At 43.1% G+C, this 15,420-nt stretch overlaps 1 protein-coding gene across 7 annotated transcripts in view; it reads left to right on the top strand.

The window, feature by feature from the left end:
• Positions 1–15,420, top strand: part of LOC125443515 (protocadherin beta-16-like) — a 431,392-nt gene that overhangs the window by 169,434 nt on the left and 246,538 nt on the right. Inside the window, exon 1 of one of the 7 annotated variants that reach the window (XM_048515699.1) lies at positions 5,217–7,878. The exons of the other annotated variants lie outside the window; for them this stretch is intronic. Within the exon in view, the coding sequence (XP_048371656.1) occupies positions 5,464–7,878 (2,415 nt within the window). The 5' untranslated portion in view covers positions 5,217–5,463. Of the gene's footprint in view, positions 1–5,216; positions 7,879–15,420 lie in introns of those variants that run through there. 7 annotated transcript variants of the gene reach the window in all.

The following is a 15,420-nucleotide window of genomic DNA, read 5'->3' as shown; positions in this document are numbered from 1 at the left end:
CATCTTCAGTAAGAATTGGGAATCAGAGAGAGAAAATCCCTCTAGATTGTAACAGATGCAGAGATTGGATACGGAGATCATACAAGGATAGGGGGTATAAGTGTAGGATCAAGAGACAGCCAGCCATAGTATGGAAACCATTGCTGACCTAAATCATAGGCTTGGTGGAACATCTCTGTCTTGCAAGCCCTCTAAAACTGGTCTTGGGTTTCCTTAGCCAGAGAGTTCAACCATGTAGTCAAGCATTTATTGTTTGAGCCACTGGCTATAACAATCCAGAAATACATACAGTTAAAACATTTAAATTAAAACAATAACATTGAAATATAAATTATTCGTATTCGCTATTTCTAAATTAAAATGCTCCATTAAATTACTTTCCACGGTAAATGTTTTTGCGGCTTCTTCAGCTAGTCTAAGGTGACCTCCAGTACTTTGGAACATCAGTTCAAACAGCGCTTTAAATGCTCTGCTCGTAATTTCCTAGCCGCCGGGGCAAAGAGAGCTATCTTGTAAGAAACGTAGGAATCAATATCAGATAGTAAGAAAATCAGTTTCTCATCATCGGGGTCACCAATGAAAAGGCTCTGGCCAGTGGTGGGATCCAAAAATTTTAGTAACAGGTTCCCTCGCCAGCCCCCCCCCCCTCAGCAAAGGGGGCAGAGGCGTACCTAGGCAAACCTGAGCCCTGGGCAAAACCTGAATTGGATGCCCCCCCCATGGGCAGCCGCCCCACCGCGACCCCAAAAATTTTTTTTGCACCAGGTCATTTCTAAATCATCATCACATTATAGAAAATGCCCCAACTCACAAATCTGAACACAGCAATGGTGAAACACGCAGGTTCTTTAATAGAGACTGGTGAGATAAAAGGTACGAAAGGCTGAGGATCCATGAATTGCAGTACCTGAAAGGGATTAACCCAGTTCAGGGAGTTACATTATTAGTCACAATTGCTATATGGAACCTTCACGTTCAAAGGCAGGATGCCTCTCGGGGAGGGGAGGGCGTGGAGATGGAAAAGTGGACCCAATTAGTAACCCCCTCTTGGCACACACAAATAATTAGTAACCCACTCTTGGGAACTGGTGAGAACCTGCTGGATCCCACCTCTGGCTCTGGCCCTGTTTCAGAATAGCCAGATGATCTTTTGGCCAGGGACCCCCACAAGGTTGTCTGCTGATGAGTTTAACTTTCTCTAGGGGCATATAGAGAGGCAGTTCCAAAAATACTGAGACCTTTTTTCTCCAAGTCTACTAGCCAAGCCCCATTGCTTTCAGTAAACAGTGCAGTCTTTCCTTGTCTTCCCAAGGCTTTTCCAGCTGAGAGCTGCTCCACTCCCAGCTACGTACAGGTTCTTGTCTTCTGATATCGTCTCCATCTCCCCTCTCTTCCACTCATTGCTGCCTTTTAAATGTGTAGCTCACCCACTGTCAGGAGGCCTGTTATTAAGGGGATTTTGCTTTTGCTGCTTTCTGTATGCTGAGGGTGGAGGAATGGGTTAATTGCATTTCTAACTGACTTTCCACTGTCTTCTGTATGATGTTATACTGTACCAGGTGCTGCCGAAGGTCAGTGCCCAGCTGTCTTCACCGTTCTCTCTTTTGCAGTTCTTTTTGGGTGCACATTCCCATGATGGGGGGGGGGTGCAGTCTGCTTTAACTATTGGGTTTTGTGCGGGCAAACCTTAGTTCTGGCATTGACCAGAGAAGATCTCGATAATAAACTACTGTTCTTTTACATGAGTTTGTTTCCGTTTTGGGGATTCTGACACCCACACATGTTCTGGCCGCTGCTGTCATCTCCTCACTAAGGCCCTTTCTGCACAAATCTCCTAAAACGTTTGTAAAACATTTTAAAAAATGTTTTCAATCCTTCCTTTTGTTCACACTGCCCCTCTTGAAATGATTTCTGGCCGCTATTCTGTGGTTTTCCACTGTTTTTTTAGTTCTGTGTTGAATCAGTGCTTCAATTCTTCATAGCCTTGTGCTGCATTCTATACTCATATACTCAATGCTTCGAGGATTGCCCCCCCCCAATAAAAGAACAAACAGAGAAATACTCCAGATAAACAGGCGATGGGGAACCGAATGAGCTCAGAACATGGCACCGAGAAGGAAGTTCAGGTAAGCAGAAAAGCCTTGGAAACATAGTCAACAGATCTCACAATAATTGAATTTGTAAACGTTTCAACCAGAGTGTCACTGTACACCAACTTGCAACTGTTGTTATAGCACTGACCGAGCAGGCACACACCGAAGGCTCTTCGAGAGTTCCTGTCAGCCTTAATCTAACTGCCACCTCTCGGGTATACTGATAGCTGTTTGAGGGGATTTTTGCTTTTCCCTCCAAAACTGATTGCTCTTTCCAGGCTGGAGTGGGGCACTTAAATGACACCTGAAGCTTACTGACTGGCAAACAATGATGAAATGTTTATTGATAGAATTATACATAAAAGAAAATAAGTTAGAGAAATAGTTAAGCTTTTGTATTGTCGAAGGCTTTCACAGCCAGAATCACTGGGGTGTTGTGTGGTTTCCGGGCTGTATATACTCTAGTAGCGTTTTCTCCTGACGTTTTGCCTGTGGCTGGCATCTTCAGAGGATCTGATGGTAGTAAAGCAAGTGGAGTATATATACCTGTGGAATGTCTAGGGTGGGAGAAAGGACCATTTGCCTGTTAACAAGGGTAAAGGGTGCAGTTAGCAAGCTTGATTTGCATGTGTTGGGTGGGATCCACCCATTTAGCATGTGAGTAACCATGAAGATAGCATCATCAATTAGTGAGGGCATCTGCATTGTAGTAGCCTGGCCTTTTGATCCCTTTGATTGCTTACTGCCTCGAGACATCCACCAAACGCAGCGCCCAGACATGAATCAAAGAACGTGAAAGGCACTGCAGACTAATTCAGCCGGAAAAATCAGCAATAGCAGAAGACGTGATAAACCAAGCTGGGCACAGAATATTATTTGAAAAACAGAAATTGTGGACCACACTTACAACCACTATGTCGGACTATACAGAGAAGCCATTGAAATCCACAAGCACATGGACAACTTGAACAGAAAGGAAGAAAACATGGAAATGAGCAAAATTAACTACCAGTACTGAAAAACACTAGCATCAAGACAAGTGACTAATGAACACCACCCAGACAAAAGATGTCTCCAGGCAGTAAGTAATCAAAGGACTAGTGAACACCACCCAGACAAAGAATTTCTCTAGGCAGTAAGCAATCAAAGGAATCAATAGGCCAGGCTACTACAATGAAGATGCCCTCACTAATTGATGATGATATCTTCATGGTGACTCACATGCTAAATGGGTGGATCCCACCCAACACATGCAAATCAAGCTTGCTAACTGCACCCTTTACCCTTGTTATATATATATATCAATATATATATATTGATGTTACCTTGCCAGTTGCATATTTTTCATAGTGTTAATGTATATTCATCTATTGATCTACCTTCCCTAAAGCCTGCCTGCTCTAGAGCGATCATGTCTTCTTCCATTAGCCATCGTTCGAGCTTTTCTACTAGATGTCTTGCATACAATGACATTCAGAAGGCTAGTGGGTCTATAGTTCCCCGGTTCATTTTTACTCCCTTTTTTATAAATAGGGACAACAACAGCTGTATTCCATGACTTGGGTGTGCAACCTGTTTTGTTTATACATGTAAATAAGGTTTCCAGGAAAGGAGCCCACCAGTCTATATTCTCTTTCAGTACTTCAGGAGGGATTCCATCTAATCCTGGGGCTTTTCTAGATTTAAGGCAGTTTATGCAAGATTCTATTTCCTGTGTTGTAACAGGTGGCCATTGATTTACAGAGGCTAATTCTGGTTTAAAAGTCTCCTGTTTATCACCTTCATAAAGCCCCTGGAAAAAAGGTCCCTCCCCTCACCAAACCACACCCTCTTCAAACTCCACTCTCAAAATTGCAAGGCATTTCCCAATGTGGAGCTAGCAACCCTACTCCTTACCCCTGAGGGCTGATTCATACTCCAATTTTGCTGCTTGATATTTCCTGATGCTGCCTAGGCCTCAAGGGCCTGTCCTTACTATTATAAAAAGTAATGGCTGTTATCAGGTGGTGCTCCCATTCTCTGGCAATTTTCAAGCAGCCCTTGATGGACACTTGTCAGGAGTCTCTAGACTGATCCAGCATTCAGCAGGGGGTTGGACTAGATCAGTGGTGGGATCCAAATTTTTTAGTAACAGGTTCCCATGGTGGTGGGATTCAAACTGTGACGTAGTGCCAATGGGGCTGGGTAGGGCATGACAGGGGCGTGGCCGGGCATTCCGGGGCGGGGCATTGCTGGGCGGGGCTGTGGCAAGGACGCAGCCGCTGCGCCGGTCCTTGGGCGGGAAACAAATGCACGCAGGCGCAGGCTGCCACGCACGCACGCCGGTGCACCTCCTGCTAGACTGCTTCAAGTTCTGCGCGCTACTGCTGAGAGGAGGGGCGTAACTAAGGCAAAAATCACATGGCAAAATCACCAATTAGTAACCCCCTCTCGGCACACACAAATAATGAGTAACCTACTCTCGGGAACCTGTGAGAACCTGCTGGATCCCACCTCTGGACTAGATGGTCTGAATGGCCCCTTCTGACTCTATGATTCTATCAATGGCAACCCAGTCAAAAGTTCATTTATAAATGCTGAATTGGCATAATATGCATTAGTTAAATATTTTGTGCTGTGGACCACGACCCAAAAGTGGACTGACACTGCCTTGCAAGTCAACCGTGTTCAATAGGAAGCAGAAGAAGTAAGATGAAATGGAAGACAAGGTTCTGTGCTGACCTAGTCCAAGCAAAGTGAAAAGGAGAGAAGGGAAAGAAAGTTCCTCATTTCTTCATCCTCTCCTCTTTTGTTCTAAGCGCAGTTAATTTTGTAATCTTCCCTGGCCTTCAGCTGCAAGGAGACAAAATGTAGTGCTTTGCTTTAATTTTCTGGTTTGTCACAGTGTGATTGGCTCCTTCACCTACCTTGCAGGAACCATTTTCTTTGGCCTGTAGAGTAACAGTTTCTTGGTCATTGTTATCTGAAGGGAGATTGTTGCATTGTATTTGTGAGTGGAAATGTGGCTGTTACATTGCATGGAGTTATTTTGCAGATGACTTCTGAAAGGCAGACTAAGTTTAGAAATGGATCCTTGTTGAAAAGTTTGAGAAGCATGCATTTAATGGAGAACATATAATTGTAGTTTTCTTATGGCTATGCCACAAGATGGCAGCATTGGCAAACAGATCAGATGCAACATGCATTTTAAAAAAAATTCCTCTATTTTATAACAGCACTAGATGGAACCATATCAGCAGTTAGAATCTGAAGCTAGAGGAAGGGTGAGTGCTGGATGGATTGGAAAGGAAACATTTAAAGAAGGAACCAATTTTAACAGGAAGAACAGTTTTCTAAGATATATAAATGATCACTGGCTGAGACTCAGAATATGGATGGCAGCTTCAGGATCAGGAAAGGTCTGTACCTTTTGTTCTTGCTCTGTCTGTCTGGAGTGGTGGGTGTCTCCATTCGTTATTCTTTGCCTGAAGAGAAGAAAAGTGGGTCTCTGGTGGCTAATGTGCTGAAGGATTTGAAATTGGGGCCAGGGGAGCTCTCTGCTCGCAAAGCCCAGCTGGTTCCCAAAAGCAATAAGCACTATTTTCAGCTGGACACCCGTTCTGGGAATGTGATTGTAAATGAAAGAATAGACAGAGAAGCCTTGTGTGGCAAAATGGGCTCTTGCTTCCTGTTGGCTGAAATTGTGCTCCAGAATCCTTTAAAGATTCACAATATTGAGATCCAAATAGAAGATGTGAATGACAATTCTCCCAGATTCTCTAAAAAGGAATTTGAAATGGCAGTTCCTGAGCATGTCCCTACAAATACTCGATTCCCTTTGGAATCTGCCCAGGATACAGACTTGGGTGAAAACAGTATTCAGAACTATACCCTGAGCCCCAGTGAAAATTTTGGATTGGATGTACACACTGATGAGTTTGGGAGAAAATCTGTGGATCTTGTTCTGGAGAAACCACTGGACAGGGAAAAGGAGCCTCGATTTGGAATGACTCTCACAGCTATTGATGGAGGGGTGCCACAGAGAACAGGAACAATTCTAATAATGGTCAATATTCTGGACAACAATGACAACTTCCCTCACTTCACACAATCTGAATATAAAGTAAAACTAAGGGAAAACAGTCCACGTGGTACTCTGGTGTCCAAAGTAGAAGCCAAAGATTTGGATTTTGGATCAAATGCACATATTACTTACTCATTCCATGAGGTACCTGAAAATATAGAACACTTGTTCTCCATGCATGAAAGCACAGGAGAAATCATGGTTTTGGGTCCAATTGACTATGAAAAAGAAACCAACTATGATATAAACATCAAGGCAACAGATGGTGGTGGCCTCTCAGGCCACTGCAAGGTCCTGGTGGAAATTGAGGATGAGAATGACAATGTTCCTGAGATATCAGTCATATCCATCACCAGCCCTTTAGCAGAGGACTCTCCTTTAGATATGCTGGTCGTGCTCTTTCGTATTACAGATGGAGACTCTGGAGATAATGGCAGGACTTCCTGCTCTGTGGAGATGAACTTACCCTTTCTCTTAAAAAGCACTGTGAATAATTATTATCAGCTGGTGACCCAAAGGCCACTGGATAGAGAGAAGGTTCCTGAGTATAACATCACCATCACAGCCACTGATCGGGGCTCTCCCAGGCTCACTTCTATTAGAATGATTACTGTCAAGATCTCCGACGTCAATGACAACCCTCCAGTGTTTGAGAAGGCAAAGTATGAGATGCAGTTGTGGGAAAACAACATTCCAGGCCTGCTGGTGGGTTTGGTCCAGGCTGCTGACCTGGACGAGGGGCAGAATGCCCAGGTGACCTACTCTCTTGTGCCTGGAAATGCCAGCGGTGCTCCTGTGGCCTCCTTCGTTTCCATCAACTCTGAGACGGGGAATCTGTACGTCCTGCGATCTCTGGATTATGAGCAGATCAAGGAGTTCCAAGTGACCGTGAGGGCTTCAGACGGGGGCTCTCCTCCCCTGAGCTCGGAGGTGGTTGTTCGAGTTGTCGTCCTGGATGAAAACGACAACGCTCCCTTCTTCCTCTACCCACTTCAGAACAGCTCCTCCCCCTGCAACGACCTGGTCCCCAAGTCAGTGGAGGCTGGTTACCTGGTGTCCAAGGTGGTGGCTGTGGATGGGGATTCGGGCCAGAACTCTTGGCTGTCCTATGAGTTGCTGAAGGCCACGGACCCCGGCCTCTTCAGCATAGGAGCCCAGAACGGAGAAGTGAAAACCAGGAGACCACTCACAGAGCGTGATACCAACAAGCAGAGGCTGATTATCCTGGTGAGAGACAACGGGCACCCTCCCCAGACCAGCACTGCAACCCTGAATGTACTTCCGGTGGATGGCTTCTCAGATCCTTATCTGAATATTGCCAGTGTCAGTCCCGAAGCAAGCGAAGAAGACGGCTCCTTGACGATGCATCTGGTGATCTGCTTGGCTGCCGTGTCCTTCGTGTTCCTCGTCTGCATCATTGTGTTTTTTATCATCAAGATGCAGAAGAAAGAGTCTAGTTTTATCGCTGCCCTTCCTCAGTTCCCACCTGTCTTACCTGAGATCCCAGAAACTGGTACTGACTCTCAAAGTGGGTCACTTTCCCGGACTTACCACTATGATGTTTGCCTAACTGGTGGATCCTTAAGCAGCGAGTTCAGATTCCTGAGGCCTCTCATTCCAGTGTATTCTATGGGGGACCCAAACATCTCTGAGAATCACAGGATTTCTTCCGTTTCTCAAGAGACCCCTGAGCAGATGGAGGACCGAAAACAAAGAGAACAGGTAAGTAACTAGTTGATTTTTCTTAATTACTCAAGTACGGTGAAATATTCAGCTGGGTTATATTTTATTTATTATTAGATTTTGATCATGTCATTCCTTCACCAAAACAGGGCTTATAGTGGCTTACAACACATAGAAACAGCACTATCCAATTGTATGTAAAAGTAAAAAATATAATTCTACATAAATTTAAATTACATACGTAAAATGTCTCTATTCCATAAAAACCCATCTTATAATGGTCCATATTATATAGCTTTTCCCATGTAGGTTCGAGAGACAGAAAGCCATAATATGGAAATTGTCTTGGAAGCCCTGTAAAACTGATCTTGGGTCTTGAGCTTTCCTAGCCAAAGAGTTCAACCAGGTTGGGGTCACCAATGAAAAGACCCTGGTTCAAAATAGCCAGATGATCTTTTGGCCAGGGACTACCATGAGGTTGTCTGCTGACAAGTTTAACTCTTTCTAGGAGTATAGACAGAGGCAGTCCCATGACTACTGGGGTCCCCAACTGTTTTGGCTTTTGAAAGTAAGCAGCAGCACATTGCACTTGATCTGGCATTCGGTTTGAAACCAGTCCTCATGATGGAGTACTGATCATATGTTTGCTCTCCATGAGGTCCCAGTAAGGATCCCATGAAAGTGCCTTTTTTACTAGTTGTAGTTTCTGGAGCTGCCTCATGTGTGTTTTAATATGCTAGCAGCCTTGGTAGATCTGTGCGAGTGGAAAGACGGGACTGAAATTTTGTAAAATAAATAGAAGTTAGTCCCACTATTAGAGGGGCCACCCCATCCTTCACTCCCAGTTGCTGCCTAGTACAGCAGTGGAAGAAGTTGTTTTGCCAAAGCTGACATTGCAATGATGTTGTGCAATAAATTGCCCCCAGGGATTGAAGCCCTCCAGCTGGCAATCTGGCTGCTGAGTCCATGAGCAGGTGACCTGGTCCTTCACTCCAAAGTTTGACCCTGATGGCCACCTAGGGTAGTGAGGTACAGGCCAAACAGAGAGGCAAGTTTTAGGAAACAGAATGTGAACTGATTTAAAGCTGTGCTTCTAGTCCTCAAACTTTCTAATAAAATTCAGTTTTCTTATCTTGTCAGACAGTGTACTGGGTAAAACAAATACAACCTGAACCACTGAAATATGTGAAGAAAAATCTTATTTTATTTAGCAGTCAGAATGGACATGAATATTTTGTCGTCCACATTTAGAAGAGAGATGAGTCTCTATGATTCTTTTTGATATATCCTTTCCAGGTTTAGAAATAAGTATCAATTATATTTTTCAGATACATTTTATTATTTTAAGGTAAATCCAGCAGTGCCTGGTACTTTTCTTTAAACTTTTAGACATTTGACTTTTATCTCAGTTGGTACTTCTACTTCTGTTGAATCATCTCAATTCATCTGAGGGAATGAAATCCCTTTTTTACACTGGTGAGTTGTCTAATGTATAAAATTCTTTGTAATTTAAGAAAACCCTGAATAATCTGTACATTGAATTATGCAGAGCAGAAAGAAGTCAAAATAGCTTTATAGCTGTTTAATGAAGAAAAAGCATTTGACCACGCTGAATGGCATTTTGTTGCCCAAAACCCTTGGGGCAATTGGTATTAAAGGTGAATTCTTGCATTTTTATAAAAGCTGTATATAGTCAGCCTTATGCATGTCTCCAAATAAATAAGATATTGTTAGCTTTGAAAATGTTTAATTGAGGCATGTGCCAAGTTTGCCCATTGTTAGCTATTGTATTTGTTATTAACATTGAATCATTAGTTGAATTGATTAGAAATAAATCAGCACTTACTGCAGTTAATTTAGTTGAACATACAATAAGGCTCTGTGCAGATGACATATTATTGTCACTATTGTCACCTGGAAAATTGATTGAACAACCTTTGATATGTGATGGGGAATATAGTGTATCAATAAATATAAAATTGATTTAGTTGGACTGAACTTAGCTGAAAATATGCAAAAAGAGATTTCAGCTGCATTAGAGTAGGATTGATCTCAAAACTGCTGGGAGGTACCTGGGTGTTTGACTTAGCCCTAACACAAAAGAATGATTAGTGTCAAATAGTGTGACATCAAATAAAGCTGAATCTGGCTCGATGGACCATTTTAAATTTTACTTTAGGATTACTGTAATAGGTTTGTTGCATATTAAATGTGTGAAGAATGTGTCCTGCTGGAAATGTATACAGCTAGATGCGGACTATATACATTTGCTTTACAAAGTCTGGTAGTTATGAAGTTTGGGAGGAATTAGATTCTTGATTTATTGACAGCCACCAAACATTGTTAACTAAAAACTGAAGAGGCAATATGTTAAAGCTTAGTTAAGTAAAGAATGGAAAGTGACTAAGTTATCTGAACTGACTGAGTTGGTTAAGCTGTGAGACGGGAGGACCAAAACATGCTTACTTTTCTGATTATTGGAATCCCTTTTTAGATTTTCAGAATAAAGAACCAAGTGTTCTAGCTGACCTTTTCAACTGTGTAATTTTTGTATGTCCTGATTAGATTGGGTATGAAGCAGCAAATGAGTGGGAAAAGAAAATAATCATATATAATTAATCATAGGCATGCAGGGTATACTTGTTTGGTAGACAACATGAGTTTAATTTAACTGTTATATTATAGTTTGTTGGATATAGGAGTTTATGACTTTCTGTGAACAGTTTGTGTATAGACTGCTTATCTCAGTGAGTCTAGATAAGATAATATATTTATATTATTTATATTATTTATGAATATTACATATATTATTTATAGTGTGCCTGATTCACTAAGATCTAGGATGCATAATTAAGTGTATTACATAGCGTGTATTTAAAACTAATAACACTCACACATACATACAGCCATCCTTCTGCAACTGCCTTGCACAAAAGTGATGAGGTCCAAAATTAACTGTTCACTACTGACATCATAATAAGCACCATTCCCTCAACATCTGCAGCAACTCTATTCCATGTAAAACTCCCTCATTCATCCCTTCTTGCTGTGGCTCTCTTCTTCAAAGAGTTAGCTGAACAGCCTTGAGTTTGGCAAGGCACAAGGTGTTGCTTTTTGTGAATACATAAGTATTTACATCATTATGTGAACAGTTACAGCACAATCCAGTTCACTGTGGAACCCGGAGGCAGTGCAGCAAAGGTGGTACCATGTCACCTCCAAAGGAGTTTCAGGCAGAAGGGAAAGAAAACCAAAAAACCTTCCGGCCACCCGAACTGCCCCATTGCCAAAACAGGGCAACATATTCCTGAAGGTGTGGGGGCCAGCATTCCTGATTGGAGTGGTTGAAGTCAACTAACATTGTTTCCACCCACAGGAATGGATCAGTCTACCACCACCCCCACAACAGTGTTTGATTGGGACCCCAGTGCAGCTCTGCCGCAGCCCAAACTTCTGGGATTTTCTACCATTGACCTGAGGGGGAGCTGGCCACTGGGGCCTCTGCCCAGAGGCATTCTATGGGAAAATGGTGTCCGGGGACAACAACTGCTCTGGGTACCCCTTGCACCCTCTTACAGGCAGGCCCACCCCTTGCGCCCCACTTATTGGCGGTGAGCGCTGCTGGACCCGGCCTCACGCACAGGTGTGATACCCTGGCAGGGGAGAGGCCTTCTGACTGCAGAGCTGGGCTCGGCCTTGGGCACCAGCAAGTGGCGCCCCAGCATGGGGAAAGCCAACGGGTGCCAGCTGGGTCACCACGCTGCAGGAGAGGTCAGGCACAGGGATTCAGCCAATGCTAGGCACTGCCCCACGTGACTGAAAGGCCTGTGCCTGGGGACAATGGTTACCCCATGTCCCTATAGGCGGTACGCTACTGCCTTTGCTACCTTCATTGGTGGGGGGTGACCCTTGTGCCAACAGAGGGATTAAATGTGGACCTCCACTGGTTCCACAGCCCAATCACCCCTCCGCCATCTGGATTGGGCTATTAGTATCTAAAATGCCAAAAGTTCTCCACTGTCTTCATAAATGTGTTTCTACTACTACTCCTACCACTAATATTAATTTCATTCTTTCTCACTGATGAAATGAGTAAGTGATATAGTATAGTATAAGTGCGGGTTTTTGTTAATGTAGGTTAATGTTAATTGGTCAGCAAAGGAGTTTGGTTTGAAGGACAAGGATTGATTGCCTTTATTGCACATAATTATGAACAACTCTACATTTCTACATTTCAGATGGACTAAAGTCAGGAGAAGGTAAGGAGGCGTTTGGGGGGCCGCACAGCCGTGTGGAGCCTGCTCCGGCAGCTGCGCAGCCAGTGGGGCCGTTCGTGCAAATGGCCCCAGGGCTTGCATCGGCATGAACCATGCCGATGCAGCCCTGCTACTCTGGCCATGCAGAAACGTCCTTTGATTTGATTATATTGTAATTACAAGTGCATTGTCGGAATAGTATAATAGGGCACTTGTCCATATATATGTGACTGCAACATGTCTTTAAATTTTTATGTTCTTTTGATTTGGTGCAAGTAATAACTTTTAAGTTTCCTTGTGGAAATATTGTAAGTGGTATATTAAACAAATACAGTGAAGTAACAGACAAACAAAATACTTTTGTTTGAAATATCCAGCAAGTGTTCACTGTAATTTAATTGGCAATTGGCAATTTACAAGCACAAAGTTGCTTTTCAACATTTAGCTCACATACAGGTTTTTCTGGTTGCCAAAAATCCAGTAAGGCAGCAAAAACTTCCAATAAGCAATACCAAGTAGAGGGAAACTAAAATAAATGTACAGGTAGAGAAGGCTGATGTTCAGGATTTGCTCCTAAAGCGTTGTTTTATATACAAATCCAAAAATTCTACAATACTGTAGAACTAAGATTATAGAACTGGACAATAACATGACAAAACTAAGCTATGGATAAGATAACCAATATAGACTTTTGTGGGGGTTTTGGGCAATGATCTAGTGGTTTCGCTTCTAAAGCTTCGGCTGCATCTGCGGCTGGCATCTTCAGAGGCATATCATTTTTCTCTGCGCCCATACAGCCAAGACAACTCACAACAGCCAGATGATTCCAGCTGTGGAAGCATTCAACAATACATAATCTTCGAGCAGCCCTTGATGGACGCTTGTCAGGGGTACTCTAGGCCGATCCAGCATTGAGCAGGGGATTGAACAAGATCAGTGGTTCTCAACCTGGGGGTCGCGACCCCTTTGGGGGTCGAACGACCCTTTCACAGGGGTCGCCTCTCTGCATCAGTGTTCTCCATCTGTAAAATGGATAAATGTTAGGGTTGGGGGTCACCACAACATGAGGAACTGTATTAAAGGGTTGCGGCATTAGGAAGGTTGAGAACCACTGAACTAGATGGCTTGATGGCCCCTTCCAATTCTATGACTCTGTCAATGGCAACCCTGTGAAAAGTTCATTTATAAATGGTGAATTGGCATAATATGCATTAGTTAAATGTTTTGTGCTGAGGACCATGAGCCCAAAGTGGACTGATACTGTTTTGCAAGTCAAGCGTAACTTCAATAGGAGGCAGAAGAAATAAAATGAAATGGAAGACGAGGCTGTGGGCTGACCTCATCCAAGCAGAAGGAAAAGAGAAGGAAAAGGAACTTCCTAATTTCTTCACCCTCAGCTTTTTTGTTCTGAGCGCTGTCAATTTTGTTAGTTTTCCCAGCCTTCAGCTGCAAGGAGAAAAAATGTAGTGCTTTGCATTAATTTCCAGTTTGTCACATTGTGATTGGCTCCTTCATACACCTTGCAGAAACCATTTTCCTTGGCCTATAGCAGTGGTGGCGAACCTTTGGCACTCCAGATGTTATGGACTACAATTCCCATCAGCCCCTGCCAGCATGGTCAAATGGGAATTGTAGTCCATAACATCTGGAGTGCCAAAGGTTCGCCACCATGGGCCTATAGAGTCACTTGGTCATTGTTAACTGAAGAGAGATGCATTGTATTTGTGAGTGCATGGAGTTACTTTGCAGGTGGTTTCTAAAAGACAGACTAAGTTTAGAAATGGATCCTTGTTGAAAAAGTTTGAGAAGCATGGATTTAATGGAGAGCATATAATTGTAGTTTTCTTATGGTTATACCACAAGATGGCAGCATTGGCAAACAGATCAGATGCAACATTCATTTTTTTTAAAAAAAATCCTCTATTTTATAGCAGCACTAGATGGAAACATATCAGAATCTGAAGCTAGAGGAAGGGTGAGTGCTGGATGGATTGAAAAGGAAACAATTAAAAAAGGAAATCAATTTTAACAAGAAGAACAGTTTTTAAGAAGCATAAATGATCACTGGCTGAGACTCAGAATATGGAGGACAGCTTCAGGACTGGAAAAGGTCTGTATCTTTTGTTCTTATTCTCTCTGTCGGGAGTGATGTGTGTCTCCATTCACTATTCTTTGCCTGAAGAGAAGAAAAGTGGGTCTCTGGTGGCTAATGTGCTGAAGGATTTGAAATTGGGGCCAGGGGACCTCTCTGCTCGCAGAGGCCAGCTGGTTCCCAAAAGCAATAAGCACTATTTCCAGCTGGACACCCGATCTGGGAATGTGATTGTAAATGAAAGAATAGACAGAGAAGCCTTGTGTGGCAAGATGGACTCTTGCTTATTGTTGGCTGAAATTGTGCTCCAAAACCCTTTAAAGATTCACAATATTGAGATTCAGATAGAAGATGTGAATGACAATTCTCCCAAATTCTCTAAAAAGGAATTTGAAATGGCAGTTCCTGAGAATATTCCTACAAATACTCGATTCCCTTTGGAATCTGCCCAAGATACAGACTTGGGTGAAAACAGTATTCAGAACTACACACTGAGTCCAAATGGAAATTTTGGATTGGATGTACACAGTGATGAGTATGGGAGAAAATCTGTGGCTCTTGTTCTGGAGAAACCACTAGACAGAGAAAAGGAGGCTCAATTTGGACTGACTCTCACAGCTGTTGACGGAGGGGTGCCACAGAGAACAGGGACAGTTATAATCAATGTCAGTGTCCTGGATAGCAATGACAATTTCCCTCAGTTTACACAACCTGAATATAGAGTAAAGCTAAAGGAAAACAGTCCAGGTGGTACTCTGGTGTCTAAAGTGGAAGCCAAAGACTTGGATTTTGGATCGAATGCACGTATCACTTACTCATTTCACGAGGTACCTGAAAATCTAGAATATTTGTTCTCCTTGCATGAAAGTACTGGCGAAATAACTGTTGTGGGTCCAATTGACTACGAAAAAGAAACTAGCTATGACATAAACGTCAAGGCAACAGATGGGGGAGGTTTTTCAGGGATCTGCAAAGTCCTGGTGGAAATTGAGGATGAGAATGACAATGCACCTGAGATATCAATCATATCCATCACCAGCCCTTTAGCAGAAGATTCTCCTTTAGATACGCTGGTTGTGCTCTTTCGTGTTACAGATGGAGACTATGGAGATAATGGCAGGACTTCCTGCTCCGTGGAGATGCGTTTTCCCTTTCTATTAAAATCTACTGTGAGTAGCTATTATCAGCTGGTGACCCAAAGGCCACTGGATAGAGAGAAGGTTCCTGAGTACA

The sequence above is a fragment of the Sphaerodactylus townsendi genome, linkage group LG14, assembly GCF_021028975.2.
Source record: "Sphaerodactylus townsendi isolate TG3544 linkage group LG14, MPM_Stown_v2.3, whole genome shotgun sequence".
Taxonomy (NCBI): Eukaryota; Metazoa; Chordata; class Lepidosauria; order Squamata; family Sphaerodactylidae; genus Sphaerodactylus; species Sphaerodactylus townsendi.
The sequence above is the reverse complement of the archived record's forward strand: the minus strand, read 5'-3'. Positions and strand labels throughout refer to the sequence as shown.